Below are 22,595 nucleotides of genomic sequence, written 5' to 3' on the forward strand. Positions count from 1 at the left end.
AATTTGCAGTTTAGGATTATCAGAGAGAGAGAGAGCTCCAGTGCCTCTCCAAACGACAAACCCTGGGATTCCACAGAAGGCAGCCATGGCAGTTAAAATGGCATCATCATGTTATAAATGTGCAGTGTGAAGAAGTCCTTGAGATATTATTTCCCTTGGGGACAGCTTGGTGTTGGCTTTTGCCATTACTCATGATCCGGTGGATTTCGCCAGTGGAGCCTCTGAAGAACTTTTCTGCAAGAACAAGTTGCATCAAAACTTCTTGGCGACCTCAGGCTCACATGGCTTAGCTGCCTCCCATGTGTCCTTTTGAGCTATTCCCCATTTAAGATCTTGTACTTGCTCTTGGGAGGGTGATCCGGATGTAGGGTGAGCCAGATTAGTGATTTCTAAACTTTTCCCCTCTATAAATCTTTTACAGGAAAAGAACGACAGAGTAGATCGCCTGGGGTGATTTGTGCTCTTGATCTGTTAAGGAACATGTAGGCATCTTCTGAGTAACATCCTGTAGGGCTGCATCCACATTGCAGAAATAAAGCAGCTTGACACCACTTTAACTTCCATGACTCAGTGCTATCGAATCCTGGGGTTTGTAGTTCCGTGGGGCACCAGAGCTCTCTGACAGAGAAGGCTAAATATCTCACAAATCCCAGAATTCCATAGCACTAAGTCATGGCAGTTAAAGTGGTGTCAAATTGCTTTATCCCTGCAATGTGAATACACCCCGTGTTACAAAAAATAGGCACATGGGGAGCAGAACATTACCAGGTGAGCCTCATAGGGTGCAGGGCTGGCCCCAACTATTTTGCTTCTTGGGGCATTCTCTGCCCCCTATTCAATGAAAGTCACTTACACAATACACAGTTGTAGCACAGTTGGTTAACTGCCATGGCTCCATGCTACTGAATCCTGGGATTTGCAGTTTAGTGGGGCGCTAGATCTTTTCAGGAGAGAATGGTACCTTAATACATCAGTTGAGCATTCAGAAATACAGTTTATGCATTCCAAGAAAAGAGATAGGCAGAGCAAATGCAAACATAGCAGATAGAGGAGTTCTAGGTGTGAATCATTTTCAATGCCTCACTTGTTGCAATGCTAGAAATTTGGGGAATGAAAGAATATTTCATTTGGTTTTTCAAAACTGATATTCGGGAGCCATGCCTTCATTCCAGCCCCCCATATCTAGACCCCTGTTTCTCTCATCCTCAAAAGTGCTAAAAGATCCCTTTATATACCAACACAGCTATGTTTTTGAATGCAACTGCAATGGAAAGAAAGCACCTAGTTCAGTTGAATGAAGTGGAAATCCAGCAGTATCTCCAAAGTACTCTAGGCCAGGTAGAGCGAGGCATCATCTTTCTATCTCCACAGGTGCTTCAATCCATGCATCTGATGAAAAAGACCCAGTTTATGCAAGGTTGTCCTGCCAGCTTCTTTCTCTCAGTTAGTCTCAAAGGTGCTAGAAAATCCCTTTGCATACTGATGCAAATTAACACAGTCATGTCTTTGAATACTCTCCTATGCCGTGTATTTGTTTCTTAAATAATAAATCATATAATCACAGAGCTGGAAGAGACCACATGGGCCATCCAGTCCAACTCCCTGCCATGCAGGAATTCACAATCAACACATCCCTTATGGCTCTAGTATCCTGGGGCAAAAAAGGATATCCATTTTGAGCAAGGGTAGGAATAATGAGATGAAACGCTTCAAGAGTACTTAAGTGTCCTGATATGTGGTATACAAATGCACTTGCTATTGTTATTGCTATAATCCCCAAGAACCCCAGCCAGCATTCCCAGTGGTGCAAAATGTTGGACATTGTCACTCAAGAACATTTGGAGAGCCACATGAATGCCATCCCTGTTTAGAGTCCATCTGACGTGAAGAATTAGTATGATTCCTTGCAACAAGTCAGTCTGCTGACAGTTCTGAAAAGCAAGGCTCTGCGAATTGTGCAACTTCCGCACACCGAGAACAACTGGAGTCCCAACTTCTCAAGAGGAAATTGGTGGGGAAAGAAAAAGTGGAAGGGTTTCAATGAGTCACCATGAACTTTTGGCTGATCTCCACCACACTTGTGCGCTCCAGGCCGGAGGGAGGGGAGAAACTGTGCGGGCCCTGAGTCACATTCTGCTCAGTCCAAGCCTGCTGACTCAAGAGCAAGAAAGCCTGACTCATGCAAATTTCCCACAGTGATTTTGCAAAGGTGAAAAATGGGACATTTCCCCTGCTTCCTGATCTTTTGGCCTCTACATTCTGGGTGGAAAAGTTAGCTCTCCAACCCCATTCCCAAAGTGCAAACAAAGTGTGTATAATTACAGCGCTATAGAAATAAAGTTTAATAATAATAATAATAAAGTGCAAGCATTTTGGGGTTAGAATTACCATATATACTCGACTATAAGTTGACATCATGTATAGGTTGAGGGCAGGTTTAGGGGCCAAAATTATGGATTTTGATATGACCCAATGATAAGTTGAGGATAAAACTTAGGGGCATGTGACAACAGATGTAAAGGATGATGCAGGGAAATGATGCCAAAGAACTTAGAAAATTCCAGCAGACTTTAACTCTTTGTGCTGATCCTAAAGGCTGGATAAATGAGAGAGTAGAGAGGATTCACACTTCTTTTTGGTGCTCCCAGGATGGACTAAGCTCTTGCCTTTTACTGTGGATAAGTCAACCCAATTTTTGGGGGGGTCAATTTTTTGACTAAAATTTCTAGACTTATACATGAGTATATACAGTATGCAATCCTTTCACAATTTGGTCTTCATAATCTTCCTTCCTTCCTTCCTTCCTTCCTTCCTTCCTTCTTTTAATAATTATTCAGTTATAGAACTGTAAAACCATAGAATCATACAGTTGGAAAGGACCACAAATCCAACCCCCTGCCATTGCAAGAAAATAGAATGCACTCCCAAAATATGTCCATCCAACCTTTGTTTCAAGATCTCCAAGACTTATCTATTCAATAAATCAGCAAACAAAGTCAAGATGCTGGTAACAACCACTTTCAGCAGGTAAAAGCAGCAAATAATCTTGGGACACTTTAAAGACCACATCAAGAATTACTGGGTGATAGTGAAAACCCACTCAGTATTAAAAAAAGTTCATTAGATAAATCCATGGAGAGTCAAGCTCTCAATGGCTTGTTGTTAAATACCATCAAATCAACTTCGACTTATGGCAACCCCATCAATGAGAGATCTTGAAGTCACCCTGTCATCTACCATCTTTCAAACTCAGGTCATCTGTAGCTTCCTTGATGGAGTCTATTCATCTGGAATGCGTTCCTCCTCTTTTCCCACCTTATCAAGCATTATTGTCTTTTCTTGTGAGTCCTAACTTCTCATGGTGTGTCCAAAGTACAACAAGATCATAGAATCATAGAGTTGGAAGAGACCACAAGGGCCATCCAGTGCAATTCCATTCTGCCATGCAGGAAATCCAAATCAAAGCATCCCCGACAGATGGCTATCCAGTCTCTGCTTAAAGTCATCTTGACTTCTAGGGAGAGTTCAGGCCTCATTTGCTCTGTCTGTCTGTTTCGTGTGCCTTCAAGTCATTACCGACTTACGGCAACACTAAGGCAAACCTATCATGGGGTTTTCTTGGCAAGATTTGTTCACAGATGATTTGCCATTGCTTTTTCCCTGAGGCTGAGAGCCTAAAGTCACCCAGTGGGTTTCATGGCCAAGCTTGCATCAGATTGCCCAATGAAATCTCATTGATTGCTTGATTCTTGAATAGAATCTGAATCAAACTCCAGTGCTCCAGCTAGTAACACTCAGTAGACTATGAAACTGAGATATGCCAACCTCCCAAACCTGAGATATACCAATACAAGCAGGAGAGTGGTGTTGTGTTGCTTTTGTGGACTTTCCATTTGTGAATTTTTGTGGCCATTGTGAAAACAGAATGGTGGATTCACAAGGCCACTGTTTGTCTGGTCCATCACAATTGCTGGCAAGGAACCACAACTTGTTTGGTTTCGGGTACTCCCTATGTCTGGATAACATTCAGGTTACCTCCTCTCTGACTGTCTCTGTGTGTGTGTGTGCACGCCCTTCCCACACTAGAAAATGGAGAGAATATGTGAATAAGTTAGGTTGGAATGTGCATGGTAAAGCTTCATATGGTGTCTGTACGTGAAACTGGGCGCAGGTATATTCAGTGCAAAGCAAGTAGGAAATTTGAAAGGTGACAAGGAGAATTTAAGAAAAGGGATAGGGGATCAGAGTTTGAAAAAAGTCTCCTTTCTAAGCTCTGTTGAGGCCTTGGTCCTAATGGAAAATGGAGGATACACAGCTGGCCTTTGTAAAAACATAAGAATATAGGAAACTGCCTTATGCTATATCAGTCTAATGGTTCATCTAGTTCAATGATTCCCAAAGTTTGGTCCTCCAGTGTTTTGGATTTCAGTTTCCAGAAGCCCCAGCCAGCTGGGCCAGCAGTCAGGAATTCTGGGAGCTGAAGTCCCAAACATCTGGAGGACCAATTTTCTGGCAAGATTCCTTCCTTGTCCTACCTGGAGTGCCCTGGTATTATTCCCTGGTGGTCTCCCATCCAAGGACTAACCTAAACCAGCCCTGTTTAGCTTCTGATATTAAATAATCTGAAAGGTAAACAGGGTCAGCCCTGGTCCATACTGGATGGGGGCGCTGCCAACGGATACCAGGTGCTGGAGGCTATATTTCAGAGGAAGGAACTGAGTACCCCTTGCCTAAGAGGCTCCATAAGTCAATAGGGCACTTGAAGGCACGCACATACACTAGATGAGGTGGAATGTGTTCAAGGTGGTAGTTCTTTAGCCATTCCCCTAATATTCTCTCCTCTTTTGCTTTTTGCAGGTATTACAGCCCCGAAGGTGAGACCAGCCCGAGAGCCATTTGCCTCCCTTGTTCGTCTGCCCACAGAGGTGTCCCAGGTTGCCCAGGTGAAAGTGAAAGACAATGCTCCATATGGGCTGGTGTGAATAGAGATGGAAGGAACATTCTCCATTATTCATTTCCTGCTCAAAAGCAAGAAAGGGGGGGTTTCTAAAATTTGGGAAACCCCATCAGGAAGAATAACAGAGCAGCCAGACTTTGGGGCATTTTTCTCCTGGTATTTCAACATCCCAAAGTGTTCTGGGGGTGTTACTCTGCACAGAAATGCAAATAGATTTTCATTTCCTGAAGTGTTGCATGAGATTATGATTCTAGGATTATTCTGTGCAGAAAAATGTGAGGGTTTTTTTGTGCAAGGAAAATATGGAAGAATTCCCCAGAACACTTTGAGATGCTCAAATACAGAGAGAATCTGTTGTTGTTGTTGTTAGTTGCCATACAGTTGCCTTCGACTTGTAATGACCCTATGAATGAGAGATCTCCAAGAGCCCCAATCATCAAATGACCTGCTCAGGTCTTGGAAACTCAAGGCAGCTGGATGGACTCTATCTACCTATTATGCAACCTTTCTCTTTTACTACTGTCCTTGCCTGTGATGTTGTTATTATTGTTGTCTTGTGCCTTCAAGATGTTTCTGACTTATTGCAACCCTAATGTGACACTATTCCATGGCTTTCTTGCTCAGATTTATTTGGAGGGCATTTGCCCTTGCCTTCCTCTGAGGCTGAGAGAGTGGGACTGGCCCTTGATCAACCAATGGGTTTCCATACCTGAGCTGGGATTTGAACCCTGGTATTCCACAGTCCTAGTCCAGCCCTGAAACTACTACACCATGCTGTCAGCCTGTCTACCCTTTTCTAAGCATTATTATCTTTTAAAATGACTCCTGCCATCTTGCAAAGTACAGTAGCCACAGCCTACTTATTTTGGCAAAGTCCAATGGTCACAGTCCAGTCATTTTAGGGAGAGTATTGCGCATAAATGTTATCTTTCTTCTGCAGTCAGGAGAAAGCAATGCTAATTATTTGTCCTTGCATGGAAGGACAAAATAATTGGGGATTTACATCTCCCAAATAAAAATCCTGAATTATTCAGTTCGGACTGAATAACAAAACATGCATGCCAAGGAGGATGGCTGGACTTTTATAAAAGTTCAACACTTTGGATAATTCTTTAAATTTCAGACTAAACCCCAAAACAGACTCATCACATCATCAACATGCAAGGCACTGGCCACCCCAGAGTATATGTTGGCCTGCTTTTCAATTCGGATTTCTTCATTCAGTCCCTCGATGTCCAAAGGACTGGAGGGAGGAGGTGTTATAGCGACAATCAGTTAATAACATTAAAATACGTGAAATTTGTCAAAAAATACATTTACCCTCTTTATCTCTGCCAGCATAGCGTAGTAGTTTGATCGCTGGACTATTTTTCCTTGCCATGAAAATGGTGACCTTGGGTGAATCACAGAAACTCAGCCCCAGAAAGATCTGTGATAGGGTCGCCATAAGTCGGAAACACAGGCATACAACAATAAATCTCTACCTTAAAATATTGCCCCATCCCGCCCTTTCCTAATTTCTTTGGGCCGAGCTGAGATGTGAAGCCAAGTTTCCATGAAGTCTGCAGACGCTTGTGTTGGATTCTGCTTATGACCCAACGAAAGATGGAAAACACTGTTTTGAAAACCCAGCATTTTATATCACCTCTTAACGCCCAACAAAGCCTCCATAGTACCTGGATGCTAGGAGACAGAGAGGCCAAAAATCTGTTCACTATTCATGTGCTAATAAATTGGGGTGGAGCCTTGTCTCCAATGTGATAAAAAAAAAAACACATGGATTATGTGGTGGATTAGGTAAAGTTGTTTCCTGTCAGCTGTTCGGCAGTACCTTGAAAGATGCTGCCTTGAAGGCCTCATTATGTGACTGGGTTTTTATCATCTGGCATTTCAATGCAGAGAGACTGATGCACACAGTCACAGCTTGGAAAAGATACTAATGAGCTGCCAGTCAGGTCCTTGCAAGTTGTAGCAACTGCCCTTCAGAGGACCTCAGTGTTCCTGGCAGATTGTATGGGAGAAGGCGATCCTGTAGATAACTTGGACCCAAACCATGTAGGGTATTAAAGGTCAAAACCAACACTTTGTACTTTTCCCAGAAACTAATGGAGTAACTTGAGTATGGGTGTAATATGTTCACTCCTGGGTGTTCCTGTAACCAATCTGGCTGCCATATTTTGAACCAACTGAAGTTTCCAAACTTGGCACAAAGGTAGCCCAATGTAAAGTGCCTTGCAAAAGTCCAAATGTAAGGTTACCAGCGTGTGCACCACCATCTTTAGGTCCTCCAGATCTAGGAAGGAGTGCAGCTGGCGTATCACCCAAAGCTGATAGTAAGCACTCCTGACCAACGCATCTGCCTGGGCTGACATTTGGAAAGATGGGTCCAGGAGTACTCCCAAGCTGTGAAAACAGTCATTCAGGGGGAGTGTAACCTTATCTAGAACTGGTTGACACACCTCCATTCCCAGAATAGGACCCTTGATGGCAAGCACCTCAGTTTTGTCTGTACTCCATTTCAATTTGTTTTTCCTCATCCAGCCCATTACCTCCTCCAGGCAATCAATGCACCCCAAACAGATGACCATCCAGACTCTATTTAAAAATCTCCAAAGAAGGAGACTCCATCACACTCCAAACCAACAATGTATTCTAGTATGAAACAGCTCTTACTGTCAGAAAGTTCTTTCTAATGTTGACCTGGAATCTCTTTTCCTGTAGCTTCCATCCATTGCTCCAGGTCCTGTTCTTTGGAGCAGCAGAAAACAAGCTCGCTCCATCCTCAATGTGACACCCCATCACATATTTAAGCTGGACTATCATATCAGCTCTTAACTTTCTCTTTTTCAGACTAAACGTACCCAGCTCCCTAAGACACTCTTCATAGGGCTTAGAGGTTTCCAGACTTTCCAGACCTTGTGTGACCTTCTCCTGGAGTTGTTAAAGGAAAAAAGGAGGGGCATGACATATGTGCATTAATAATTATATAAGCAAGACTTGTAACGTTCCCAATTCCTTTTGTTTTTTTAATGTCAAGCAAAATGTATCCCTGCTATTACTGCAGTCTAGCTATTTGTAATAGTGTGTACGTTGTAAAAACTAGAGAGATGAAATGGAAGAATACTGTGATTGGTCACATAGATGTTGCAACAAGAATTTATGTAGGAAGGGATCTCATTAACAGGGCTGTTAATCCAGCTAATGCTTCTAATCCCCAAATTTGGCTCATTTGGGGCCTGATTCACACAGAGCCTCTCTATGTCCAGACAATCAGACTCTTTTAAATTCTGTTTCAGAATGGCAATTAAAATGAGCACCTAACCCGCTAATCATAGAAATAATTATTGGATTAGATGTAATTATAAAAGTGGGGAAATAACAACAGGCAGGATATGTTGTCAAGAGATTTGTTCATTTGATTGTGTGGGAAAAATCTCCCAGTTTCTAAATGCCTTAGAAAGGCATTCGACTGGATGGAAAGGATTTGTGGGGTTGCATTTGTTTCTTAAAATGAATGGAGATGGCCATAGTGTGGATCCCCAAGGTTTTCAGTGGTTCCAGGACCCCACATGGATACTAAAATCTGTTGATACTCAAGTCTGATTAAATACAATTCTAAATGAAAATGACATCTCTTATATAAAATGGCAAAATCAAGGTTTGCCTTTTGGAATTTATATATATTTAAAAATATTTTCAAACCGTGGATGGTTTGAAAAAAATAAAGGATCCATGGGTACGGAGGGCTGGCTGTAATCCTTCTTTTCCCCACCTCTCAGGATCAAGGAGGTGGCTGACGCGTCTGACACGTAACGCTGAGGCCGTGCAGAGACGGGAAGAGAAGATGCCGGGCAACAGCACCCGAGATGGGAAGTCAGAGGAGAGTGCCACCCAGTATGCTGTCTTGGCCATTGTCCCGGTCTTCTGTGTGATGGGTCTCCTGGGCATCCTTTTCTGCAACCTCCTGATGAAAAAGGGGTACCACTGCACGGCTCACAAGGACACGGATGAGGAGGGAGCCAAATCTGAGTGGAACGGTGAGCAGGATGGTATCCTTGCGGGGTGAGAAACCAGCTCAGAGAAATGACCTCTTTTTTGACAACAGCATCCAGAATATTGTAGCTGGCTGCACAATTTGAATTACTGCCCAATTGGTATTGTGATGCATTTACAAGAATACACATGCAGCTTCAAAATGGCTGCTCTGCCTTTTTCCTTGCCTTGACAAGGGCTGCGTCTACAAAGCAGAATTAATGCCATTTCACACTCCTTTAACTGCTATGGCTGCATGCTACGGAATCCTGGGGCTTGTAGTTTTGTGAGATATTTAACCTTCTCTGTCTAAGAGCTCTGGTGCCACAACAAATCCCAGGATTCCATGGGATGGAGCCTTGACAGCTAAAGCGGTGTCAGACTGCAGTAATTCTGCAGTGTGGCAGCAGCCAACATTTACAAGGGAACCACCTCTCCAAAAAAGCCTACAATTATATTTTATTTTTTGGACTGTAGGCATCCCTGATTCTGGGAACCATAGCCCAAAAGCTGACGTAATGTCTCTAAGCTCTAGGTCTTGTGGATCTTGTTCAGGGGCATCTCTCCATCTGGACTGCTTTGATTGCAAAGTGTGACATTTCAGTAGTGTCACACAAATTCTGGGATCCCGATGGTGACAGATGCAGACCCAACACCATTGCCACAATATGTATGCATGCATGATTTATGTGGCCAGTTAGTGGCTGCAGGAGGGTGGGATGAATGCACCTTGTGAGAGTGTGATTACTGTTTTGCAGCCAGGAGAAGAGAGCAAGTAGCACCTTGCAGAGTCTAATCTGCACTGCAGTCTGACACCTCTTTGACTGCTAGGAATCCTGGGATTTGTAGTTAGCTGTGGCACCAGAACTCTCTGACAGAGAAGTATATAGCACAAAACTACAAATCCCAGACTCCCATAGCATTGAGCCATGGCAATTAAAGTGGTGACAAAGTGCATTATCTCTGCAGTGCAGATTAGACCTAGGACCTCCAAGATCTGTGCATGTTATCATGCAGTTCCTGGGTCCTCTCGTTGCTACAAAGGGAAGGTGACACGGGAATACTTTTGATTCTTTTTCCTGGGATCTTGGAATTCCATCTTCTGTCCTAAGCATCTAGAGAGCCATCAGGCTCAAAGCAGATGATCCTAACGGCATTTGGACCATTGCAGAAGCTCGCCACCCCTGACACAACGCCTGGCCTGGGAGAGAAGCCAAGAACGTGTGGGGGGAAATATATATGTATTTAAACTACCTTTCTATATGTAGGCCATGGTTGATTGTGTGAAGAGGCAGTTCTGGGAGCCATGGTAACTCTTCTCCATTCCAGGTGAACCAAATGAGACGCAAAGCAACTGGGTGTTGAGTTGTGCTGTGTTACACAACAATACAGTTGTGCAGTGTTTCAATTCTTGAACATTAGGAGGAACTTCCTGACAGTAAGGGCTGTTCGACAGTGGAATGCACTTCCTCGGAAGGTGATAGAGTCTCCTTCCTTGGAGGTCTTTAAACAGAGGCTGGATGGCCATCTGTCAGGGATGCTTTGATTTGGATTTCCTGCATGGCAGGGGGTTGGACTGGATGGCCCAAGTGGTCTATTCCAACTCTATGATTCTATGATTCTATGATTCTCCCTCTTTCTTGTGTCCCGTAGGAAGCAATAATGCCTACAGGATAGAAGATGCCAATGAAGACACCATTGGGGTCTTGGTGCGTTTGATCACAGAGAAAAAAGGTGAGTCCTGTATGGGCAAATAGTGACCATGCCTACAGTATATTCTTTACTTTTTTAATTGTCTCTGTTTTAACCTTTGTAAGCCACTGGGCCCCAGATTGGAAAAAAGGGTGGGAGTATTGATAATAATAATAATAATAATAATAATAATAATAATAATAATATATGAGAGCTAGCCTGGCGTAGTTGATTGAGTGTTGGACTGTGACTCTGGAGACCAGAGTTCAAATCCCCACTTGGCCATAGAAAACCACTGGGTGACCTTGAGCAAATCACACTCTCTCAGCCTCAGGGAATGGCAATGGCAAACTCCCTCTGAAGAAACTTGCCAAGAAAATCCCGTAATAGGCTTGTTTTAGGGTCACCATAATTTGGAAATTACTTAATGGCACAAAACAGTATTAATGTTTATTGTATTCCAGCTAAATGTTGGGACTAAACTTTCTGAAAGTAAGAGCTGTATGACAGTAGAACAGACCCCTTTACAAAGTGAAGGGGACTCTTCTTCAGAGGTGGTTTCCAAAAGGCTGGGCACCTATTTTATAGGGTGCTTTAGTGGTGTATTCTGGAAATGGCATGGGGTTGGACTAGATGACCTTTGGATTCCCTTCCAACTCTATCACTCTGGACTTGTCCACCACAAAAAAATTAACAAATGAAAAATAACAATCTTCTTCAAATACAGTGGGATGAATAAGCTACAGGGATCCTGAGGATAATTCCCCCCTTCCAAAAACCCACAGCAATCTGCTCCAAAAACAAAAGTGGGTATTATAAGGAGTCCATTTTTGGTTTTGGAGAGAGGTAGAACCCCTTTTCTGGTTTCTTAAGACCTCTGAGACAGTTTATGACATCTTAGTGAAAAGCCACCAGTGGTCTTGCAAAGCAGGCTTACAGAGACAAGACACTGTTGGTCTCCTTGTTTTTCTAACAGATGTCTTTCTTTCTCCTAATCCTTCTCTTAAACTCTCCTTCTTTCATGGCAACAGAGAATGCAGCTGTCCTGGAAGAGATGCTGAAGGATTATCACAGCAAACAGATTGCTCAGCCCATCTACAAACCAGTTAACAAGTATGACGTCTGACTTTTCCTTTGGTGTTAGCCAGTTTTCTTTCCTGTATCCAGTCCAGTCCCCACCACTACCTAGTTAGGAATGCTTCCCTTCCCAGGAGCCCCAGGCAAAAGCAAACAGCTGCAGCTTCTCCTAGATTGCTTATCCATCCTCTTTTTTTGTAATACTTATTGAAATTTTCATATTACACGTACAAAAACAGCATACAAAAGCGATATACATTAAACTCAAATCACTAACAACAGACTACTATAACACAAACTAAATACTGGAACCATACTACCAACATTCAATTATTTTGTTCTCTGTTTTGTTGAACTAGAACTTCTTTTAATCTATTTCTTTTATTATTTTTTATTTTACTTTAACTTTTCATTTTGGTCAAGCTATCCCTCAGATCATGCTGGAGGACCTCCAAATTCCTAGAGAAGTGTTTTCTTTAGGAACTTCTATGTTCTCCAGCACAATTCTATGGTCAACTTCCTGCAGAGTTGCGCTGGAGGACCCAGAGATTCCTAGGGAGAACATATTAATTAGAAGCGCAAATAAATCTGCAAAAGTCACAGCTGCAAATGTGGAAGGCCAAGTGTGCTTCCTTAGATGCAGGGAGTGAACTGATGCCATGAGCCTCCCTTGAAGGGGCACAGAAATGGCTCCAGGATGCCATGCAGTTGTCCCTCCATATCCACAGATGCTTTATCCACAGATTCAACCATCTACGGCTTGAAAATACAGTCCGCCTGCCACATTTGAGGCTTTGACTTTTGTGGATTTGATTATTCATGGCTTTGATTCATATGTTCTCTCTAGGAATCTAGTTCCTCCAGCACCAGTCTATAGTCGGCATCCATCAGAAGTTGTGTCGGAGGGACCTAGAGATTAATAGAAAAGTGTTCTCAAGTAAAAAAAAGTGTTTTTGTTATTTGCGCTTTTTCCACTTTCATGGGGTCCTGCACCCCTAACCCCAGCAAATGTGGAAAGCCAATAATAATAATAATAATAATAATAATAATAATAATAATAATACATTTATTTGTATCCTGCCTCTCCGTTTTGAGGATCAAGGCGGGTAACAGCAGAAGTTAATACAAATACAAAAAGCAATAACAAAGAGAAACAATCCTCCAAATCCCCCAACCCTTCAACCCTCCTTCCCTTCAGTAAAAAATTACAACAATAAAAACCATATAACTACTGAACAATTAAAACAATTCAATAAAGTGGCACTGTACGTTTTAAAAATATCAGTTCCCAAAAGCACAGCTTGATTTTGCCATTTTATCTAGGGGATGCCATTTTACTCTGCCATTGTTTTTAATGGGACTTGAGCATTCATGGATTTTGGTATCCATGTGAAGTCCTGGAGCCAAAAACCCATTGGATGCCAAAGGCCCACTGTATTTTGCCCATTACTACTTTCCAAGAGCTATCCAAAGTCCTGAAATGTATCCACACATGGCTTCAGCACCTTGTTTAAATCCACTGATGTTTGGGCCAAAACTTTAAATCTTTGCATCTTAAAAATCTGAAAGCCAAATTGAAACCAAATTGAAATTGTGCTGGAAAACTCTGCTAAGCTGACACTTGACAACTGGGGAAACGAATCTCTCATATGTCCTTTGAGTGACTATCCTCACTTCTCACAACGCTCTCCTCTTTCCACCAGGTTGCATCTCCTGCCTCAGTTTCCCCACATCTGTCGGCATCAGCACCACTTGCACACCGTCCAAGGTTTAGCCACTCGTCCTGGGCCTACCTGCACTCGATGCAGCCAGAAGAAATGGCCGGAGGTCCTCCCCGCCATGGACGCAGCTGCCGGCGGTTCTGCCACGCCTAACATGGCCAACACCAAGCAGGCGAAAACTGGAAATAAGCCAGGCAGACCAGGAGAAATCACCATCCTTTCTGTCGGCAGGTAAGCTTTGCCATGGGTATTTCCATATCTCTGAGATCTGATCCACATTGCAGAAATCAAGCAGTTTGAGGCCCCTTCAACCGTTATGGCTCCATCCTGTGAAATCCTGGGATTTGTAGTTTGGTGAAGTATTCAGCCTGACAAGATCAAGCGTTTTCAGGGTGGTATGGCCAGGGAAAATAATGTCAGTGAAAATAATGGGATAAAATGTGGTGTTGTTGTTTTTGCACAGAACAGAAATTATTATTAGTATTATTATACTAGAATAACAAAGGAAAGTACAAATGTTAAACATGAAGGAAATTGAATATAATATGACTAAATTATATGTAAGAAATGACTCGGGAACAATGGCATTTATTTTGAAAGAACACTTTGGTCCAAAACACATTGCAGAATCAATCCAGTTTGAGAGTGATTTAACTGCTCCTGGCTCAGTGCTAAGGAATCTTCTTCCTAGATCACTGCATCATTGGTGTGTGCGTAAATGTGTGTTGTTATTATTATTATTACTGTATTATTATTCAAATAATTTGAAAACCGTTACCATACAGATACAGATGTAAAACGAACAAAAAAAACCATGAATAAGCATATAAACATCTACAAAATCGTTACATTGCAGTACACCACCATATAAAAACATTGCATCACACTATACTACACTGTAATGTAATATACTGCTTCATCCTACTTAACAATACCAATCTCGATGTTATAGTAGGACATTAAACAATAAAAAGACTTCCTAAATGTTCACCTCTCTGAATATTATTCCAATATTATATCACTTTCTATTGAAATTATATTATAATTCTGTCCTGTTCTCTTAAAGTATCATTCTGTTATTTCTAAATTCAGATAAACCAGATATTCTGTTCCTGCTACTTCCTTCTCTGTTTCTTTTTCCAATCCCCCCCCCCCCCATAGACTTTTGACCATTCTCCTTTATGTTTTTCTGTTGATCTGTTCTTAAGCAAGTATGTCAGTCTATTTCAATATAGTTGTAGATTTTCCATAACTGGCTTTCTTCTTTTTTCCAAATTCTAGTGGATCTCACCCTCGCCGCTGTGGTCATATAATAACATTAATATTGTCTGGATGTATGTGTGATTATTTTTGTTGTCGTTGGCTAGGTTCCGCGTGGCTCGCATCCCTGAGCAGAAGCCCAACCCTTCAGAAGTGAAAACTATTTCGGAAAGCGTGGGGGCAGAATCAGCTGAGCCCCCTTACGCCTGCCTCCTTCCAGAGCAAAAACCATTGGTCGGCAATGGAGGGAAGCCAAAATGGCTGACGACGGAAGACGGCCAACAAGAGGTTAGTGGGTAGCTAAATTTGGACGTCTCTTAATGCCAAAGTGATCCTTAAAGTCAGGAGCAATTATGGGGAGTTGGGTGCCTTTGGAAGAGCTCCATCCAAAGGTCATGGGTGGTGTGACTGTTTCCATCCAGGCTTGACAGCCAGTGTTCCCCGTTACCTAAAGAACTAGTCTTGCATCTTCCTGAATCTGAATCCCATTTTGGGAGAAAGGCCGGATATAGTCCAATAAATAAATAAATCCCTGTCTTTCCCCAAATCATGTGCTCACTAATAAGATGTGTGGCAATTCCAGTGCAGCTGAGGGCTTGGGCCATCCTTGTCAGTGGGGCAATGAATCCACTCCAAATGACTACCAAATGACACTTTAGTCAAGAAACAGTGCATGCGAAAGGGATCTAGGAGTCCTTGTAGACCACAAGTTGAACATGAGTCAACAGTTAACATGTGGCAGCTAAAAACACCAATACGATTCTAGGCTACATCAGTAGAAGTATAATCTCTAGATCAACAGAAGTAATAGTGCCACTCTGTTCTGCTTTGGTCAGGCTTCACTTGGAATACTGCATCCAGTTCTAGGCACCACAATTCAAAAAGGATGGTGAGAAGCTGGAGCATATCCATAGGAGGGCAACCAAAATGGTGAAGGGTCTGAAAACTGTCAAGCCCTCTGAGGAGAGACTTAGGGAGCTAGGTATGTTTAGCCTGGAGAACAGACAGTTAAGAGGTGATATGATAGCCTTGTTTAAGTATTTGAAGGTGTATCATGTTGAGGATGGAGCAAGCTTGTTTTCTGCAGCTCCAGAGAATAGACACAACAATGGATGCAAGCTCCAGGAAAAGAGATTCCATCTCAACATTAGGAGGAACTTCCTGACAGTAAGGGCTGTTTGACAGCTGCGGATATGGAGGGTTGATTGTTCATGATTTGCAAAACTGGAGATGCCTAAGGGTGGGCGCATCATTTTGTCACTGAGATTGAGCAGCCGCAACATAATTTATAGTCTTCTGACTACAAATTAATGCCTGGAGAGTCATTAGAGGAACAGCATTTAGCATATGGGATTTGTGCTACCCATCTTCACTTTGGGATATGTGCTGAGGATTTTTCAGGTGGGAAGGGTGTTTGGTTGTTTACACTGGCTGATGCTCTCCTTCTGGAGAGTTCTCCATGTTTCTGAAGGCTGTACAAGAAGCTTTTGTCCCTGATGTGCCATAAGGGCAACCAGTTGGCAGAACAAAGTGAGCTCGCTTTATCATTCGGTTTGGCTGCTCTTTCAGATATTGAAAGAAAGACCACAGCTTGGAATGCAGGAGGAGGAATGGGTTCCAAAATGTGGAAATGAGATGAAAGGGGAACAAAATTGGCACAGGACAGGTCTGGGAGTGAGGGGTAGGACCATTAGATATTCATTTGAGGTGAGAGATTTGGACTCAGGGTAGCTGTAAGAGTCACTGGGTGACTCAAATTCAGTTGCTGTCACCATTGTCAGCTAGTCCTCAGAGGATAAAAGAGAATAACCTGGATTTGTACAGTGGACCCTTGGGGTCTACTGTAGTTTGGTTCCAGGACCTCCGTGGATACCAAAATCCATGGACATTCAAGACCCATTAAATACAGCAGCATAGTAAAATGGCGCCCCTTCTATAAAATGACAAAATCAAGGTCTGCTTTTTGGAACTTATATATTTTGGGGATAGCTGTGGTTAGTTAAATCTGTGGATGCAGAATTCATGGATATGGAGGGCTGTCTCTCGTCCTGGAGTGTCTCAGAGAAAGGGTGGGATGCAAAAAGGATGTGGACAAACTAGAGCATGTCCCAAGGAGGGCAACCAAAATGGTAAAGGATCTGAAAACCATCAAGCCCTATGAGGAGCTGGGTATGTTTAGCCTGGAAAAGAGATGGTTAAGATGTGATATGAGAGCCCTGTTTAAGTATTTGAAGGGGCATCATACTGAGAATGGAGCAAACTTGTTTTCTGCTGCTCCAGAGAATAGGAAACGGAACAGTGGATGCAAACTACAGGAACAGAAATTCCACCTGAACATGAGGAGGAACTTCCTGACAGTAAGAGCTGTTTGACAGTGGAACACATTCCCTCAGAGAGCGGTGGAGTCTCCTTCTTTGAAAGTCTTTAAACAAGGCTGGATGGCCATCTGTTGAGGGTGCTTTGATTGTGAGTTCCTGCATGGCAGGGGGGATGGACTGGATGGCCTTTGCGGTATCTTCCAGCTCTATGATTCTATGAAAAGAGAGAGAGAGGGAACAAGTATGAGGTCAACTTGCCCACATGGTGCCTACTATGCCGAAATCCAGTCTGCTTTTATGTTACGGTGCCATTTTCCTCTATCACATGCCATATAGCACCCCCAGGTGAGTATTGCATCCTTCCCATATTTTATCGCAACCTGATTCAATCCCTCCTTTTCCCAGGACAGTCCCTTCATTGTTAGAGTGGGTGAAAGTAAGCTGGTGATCTGAAGGTAAATCCCTTTGTCTCCGATTTCCCGCTGCCCCGCTTTCCCTGGGAAGAAGGTTCACGCTGACAGATCTTGTGTAGCGTTGCTTTTGGTGCAGTTGGGATGCAAGGTGCTGTTTGCATTATATTTGTTGCATTTGAGAATAGGGTCTTGCTGGGCTTTCTGTGGATTGCTGGCTATGCTTTTGCTCCATTGTGGATCTTCAGTTGCAGATGATACGATACAAAATGGTGGATCTGAAAATGGGGTTTTGGTCAAAGTGGGAGAAGAGCTCTTGGAGTCAGCCTCGCAGATGAGATGTTGGGTGGTGATGGTCTCCTTCAGCTCCATCCATGGAGGCAAAGACTGCCAACTTTATTTCTCTAAAGAGCAAAAATAGACACTTATCAACCTTTCACCAAACATTCCAGGAAGGAACAACATTGGTATTAGCAAGGCAAATCTTGGTAGCTCTGCCCCCTATTTTTTTCCTCCTCGGGTTTTCTGGCAAACATCTCTCCTCAATCCTCATGCCTCCTTCTCCAACTTTCTCCTCTAATCTCCTCCAGGTCATCATCTGACTGCCGTGCCACAGCAGAAGATGGAACAGGGGATCAATTAGAGGTGCCAGGCCAAAGTGCCCACCAGAGACATGCACGCACTGTGGGCATCGTGGAAGGTGAAGGACAAGCCCTCGTTTTGTTTTTTCCTTCCCCAACGGGGGACTCGCCCGAACTCTGGAGCCTTGTGGGGCTGGTCCCCCACCTCCACTCTTGGTAACGCCGTCTGTGCCAACTGGAGCGCAGAACTCCAGAGGACACCCTTGGCATTGCAAAGACTTTTTAACAACCTTCTTGGAGAAAGGACGATTGGGAAAGAAGTGGGGTGGAGGGTGGGATGTGGTTGGGAATGGGGGAAAAGGGATCCTTGTGTTGCCAAACTGGAGAACCACTCGACACAGGCTTTTGTTTACATGCCATCGAACCCTCCTGGTAGTGCCAACCAAGCCAGGCGGCTTTTTTTCTGAAGAATGGAAGAAGAGAGGGAGTCTGTTTTCTCTATAGGCATCACCACAATGTTTGGTGTGGGAGGGAGTGGCTTTTATGTTTGAAAGGGACCTGTATTTATTCATTTATTTATTTAGCTTTTCCACATTCACTGGAGTTGATGGCTAGGATCCAGGTATATTCCCTCGGTGAAGCTGCATATCCGCCAAAATTTCACAGATGACAACTGTGCCAAGATGACAAAGGTTATTAATGAGGAAGAACAGATAAGCTAGGAGAAGCTGGCTGCAGTTTGCCTTTGCCTGAGCCTATTGAGAAGGCCAAAGTTTTGCCCATTCTTCTCTTCCCCTATTGAGTTAATTGAGCACAAACTACTTTTGCACTTTGAGCTCAGTTTTGCAGCAATGGAAGTAAGCTGAGGACAAAGGGGGAAACGGGGAGAAGTGAGAAACTGGGACATTTTATAGGCAGCTGAAAAAGTAGGATGACAGAGGATTAATCAGGACTATTGCTGCCAAATTGGGACAGTTGAAGAGTATGAATTACTTGAGTGGGGAGGATATCTTATTTTGTCAACACTGAAAGCAGCAATATTTTGTCAAAGGGTGAAAAGTGGGGTCCCTGTTTATTCCTCTCATGCACAGCCCATGAAATATGGGAATGGGGGTCTCACATCCCCCCAAGACTAGGTTGGGGGCTGAGCCCCTCTTCCCAAATTATCTGGTACAGTTGGACCCCCAAAATCTCTATGTAGTTGAGTGGCTACAGGAAATATCAGCCAGACGTGTAATAAATGATCAAGCCCTAAGAAATACAGTCTGCACTCCATATCCATGAGTTCCAACAAGCAAACCTTGATTTTGCCATTTTCTGTAAGGGAACCATTTTACTATGCCATTGCATTTAAAGATACTTGAGCATCCATGGACTTTGGTAGCCACAGAGGCTCCTGAAACCCAATTTCAATCCAAAGGCCTTCTGTATTAAGGCAACCTTTATTGTTATTGAGTCCTCCCAGAAATAATAAAAGTTTCTTGCAATCTATCCTAGGCAGACTTACTTGGGAGGAAGCTCCACTGAACAGATGGATGAGGTATCTAAGTATGCATTTAAGGATGTTTCACTGATAAAGGAGAGGGGAAAAGTTCACTCCAGGCAGAAACATACCGTAGGGAAGAGACAGCTGCCATATCAGGCCCTTGGTGCATCTAATTCAGTAGTGTCAAATCTGGATGCGTCTGTACTGTTTTTTAATGTGAGCCACTCTAAGTCCCAATTTTGGGAAATGGATGGGATATAAATAAATATAATAATAAAATAATAATAATCTGCACTGCAGAAATAATCCAGTTTGACACCACTTTAACTGCCATAGCAAAATGCTACCAAAATCTGTGGATCCTCAGGTCCTATTAAATACAGTGGCACAGTAAAATGGTGCCCCTTGTATAAAATGGCAAAGTCAAGGTTTGCTTTTTGGAATGTATATATTTTAACAATGTTTTCAAACCATGGATAAGGAGGCCTGACTGTACAATAGTTAAAAACATACAAAAACAAAGATTTAAAATAGTATTAAATACAGTTGGCCCTCCATATCCACAGCTCCTTATATCCATGTATTCAATCATCCACAGCATTAGAATATTCCAAAAAATATAAATTCCAAAGAGCAAACCTTGATTTTGCCATTTTATATAAGAAGCACTATATTACAGTGCCGTTGTATTTAATGGGACTTGTATATCCATGGATTTTGGTATCCATTTTAGGCCCTTGAACCAAAGCCCAGCAAATACCAAGGGCCACAAGAGTATCAGCAGAAAGGAAGAAACTCTTCTAGAACATGGCCACATAGCCAGAAAACCCCATCGAATTTTTTTAAAAGTATCAGCAGAACTAAAACTAATTCAAATGTTATTTTCAAACAAGATTAAAAACAAACGTCTTAAGCGAGGAGGCATCTTAACTTCTAAAGAGTGGGAGCAGCCACAGGGAAGACCTTCTCCCAGAAACAAACCAGCAGCTACTGGTAGGCCATCCCTTCTATGTTTCCAAAAACTTCAACAAAGGCACTCAAAACACCATTCTCTTTCTTCAAAAAACCGCAAGCCATTAAACAGAGTTTGGGGCACATGAGTGCTTGCTAATAAAATGCCCAGATTAAATAAATAAACTAAGGTTCTACCCCAAGGTAACTGTGATCTGGAGAAACTGGACAACAAGTCAGTTTTAATAGTTTCCCCATTGCTTGCTTAGCCTTTCCTTTATTATTTTTATTTGCTTGGGCCAGGCAGAGAATGGCCAAGGGACCTAACTAATTCCACAGGGCACTGACATGCAAATCCAAGGGTTTGGCATGCCAGATAATTTGCGTTACAAATCCTATAGTAGTCCATTACTGTAGGCCATGCTGGCTGTGGCTGCTGCGACCTGAAGTCCAGCAACATCTGGAGAGTCAAAGATTCCCCATTTTGGCATGAGTGACTTGTGGGCATTCTGAGATTTTAGAAGACATTTTACTCAAAGGAAAGACTTACTTTTAGCCATATTTTTGGTACACTGAAACACTTAGCGTTTTCTCTAGGTGAATTCTAGTTGGCCTGCATCTTCCCCCGCATTTAGGAATTAGTGGTGGCTGGTGCTATTTGAGGGATAACATTCAATAAACTTGAATAGTCCTTTAAAATTCCAACTAGAACCCAAACTGGATGGACCAGCCCACCAACAAGGAACCTGCCAGCCTGTCTTGGTAGGCATTGGAGTGGGCCACAGGTGGTTGAGCATGAGTAAGACTTGCAAAACCTTGGACCTCTGGCATGTCTTAGCAATTAAACCATAGCAGCTTTACCGGTGGAAATGGCAGGGGGGATACTATTGGTGCAGTACACTGGCACAATTACGCTGGCATAGATTTACATTTACCTAATTACACTGGCGTAGATGCTGGCATAGGGACGAAGGCCTTGAAGAAAGAGGTTGCTCAGAATTGGCAGATTTTTCTGTCTGCCCGCGTTCTCCACCACTGCTGCACACCCCTAAAAATGCACAACCTCTGGCATAGTTTCTCAACAGGATTCCCACCATCGTGTGCTAAATATACTTTATGGCCCAGTGATCCCATAGCTTTACCCTGTGGCTGATGGCTCTCTTGCGCACCTCGGCACGTGGGGCAGGAGAATAGGAGGTTATGGATGTTGAGAAGGCTAATAATTCCAGTGTTTTTTTCTAACCCATTTGTTTACACCAGGAACAGCTTGCAACTACTACATTCTTAACCTGGCCTGTCAGCCAACACAACATTTTTGTTGTTTGCCATTCCCATCATTATTTTCTACATTAAATGTTATTTATGTGGGCAAAGCAAGGGCGAGTATGGTTCCTCATGGAGCGGTCTGCTCTTTCTCCCAGCTTCTGCCCCTTGTGTTATTTATTACTGACCATATATTTTGTTACATTGGGGAATGGGATGGAGTTGTTGTTTTTTTCCCTTTGGACATTGTGTTAAAGAGCCATGAGTGGTTTTTTAAGTCTGTTGGTTTGGGTTTCTGTATTTATGGGTCAATAAAAACAATCTAGGAAGCAAAATGGCTGCTTTACTCCCTTCTGTTGCTCTGGGAAAGTGTGAGGGAGGCAGGGAGCTTGCAAAGAGGGAACAGCTACTGGCTTTGCGGTACTTTCACCACCAATGGGAATTGTGTGGACTATTTAGGGGGGTCCCTTGAACCGCTTGCCTCAAACCCCAGATTTATCAGGAAACTACCAAGCCATATGAGGAGCAGCTTAGGGAGCTGGGTATATTTAGCCTGGAGAAGAGAAGGTTGAGAAGTGATGTGATACCCTTCTTTAAGTATTTGAAGGGATGTCACATTGAGGATGGAGCAAGCTTGTTTTCTTCAGCTCCAGAGAATAGGACCCGGAGCAATGGATTCCAACTATAGGAAAAGAGATTCCACCTAAACGTTAGGAAAAACTTCCTGACAGTAAGAGCTGTTCGATGATGGAAGAGGCTGCCATGGAGTCTCCTTCTTTGGACATTTTCAAACAGAGATTGGATGGCCATCTCACAAAGAGTGCTTGGCTGTTGTCTTCCTGCACTG

At 43.0% G+C, this 22,595-nt stretch overlaps 1 protein-coding gene across 1 annotated transcript in view; it reads left to right on the forward strand.

Moving 5' to 3' along the window:
• RELT (RELT TNF receptor) overlaps positions 1 to 22,069 on the forward strand; it is a 92,057-nt gene extending 69,988 nt beyond the window's left edge. Inside the window, exons 5-11 of the mRNA XM_089513040.1 lie at positions 4,858 to 4,943; positions 8,737 to 8,994; positions 10,643 to 10,723; positions 11,713 to 11,794; positions 13,462 to 13,710; positions 14,847 to 15,027; positions 18,058 to 22,069. Coding sequence (XP_089369166.1) covers positions 4,858 to 4,943; positions 8,737 to 8,994; positions 10,643 to 10,723; positions 11,713 to 11,794; positions 13,462 to 13,710; positions 14,847 to 15,027; positions 18,058 to 18,069 — 949 coding nt within the window. The 3' untranslated portion in view covers positions 18,070 to 22,069. The remainder of the gene's footprint in view (positions 1 to 4,857; positions 4,944 to 8,736; positions 8,995 to 10,642; positions 10,724 to 11,712; positions 11,795 to 13,461; positions 13,711 to 14,846; positions 15,028 to 18,057) is intronic.
• The last annotated feature ends 526 nt before the right edge of the window (positions 22,070 to 22,595 follow it).

This window comes from Sceloporus occidentalis, unplaced genomic scaffold (assembly GCF_023333645.1).
Source record: "Sceloporus occidentalis isolate IW3139 unplaced genomic scaffold, rSceOcc1.0.p SCAF_2, whole genome shotgun sequence".
NCBI lineage: Eukaryota > Metazoa > Chordata > Lepidosauria > Squamata > Phrynosomatidae > Sceloporus > Sceloporus occidentalis.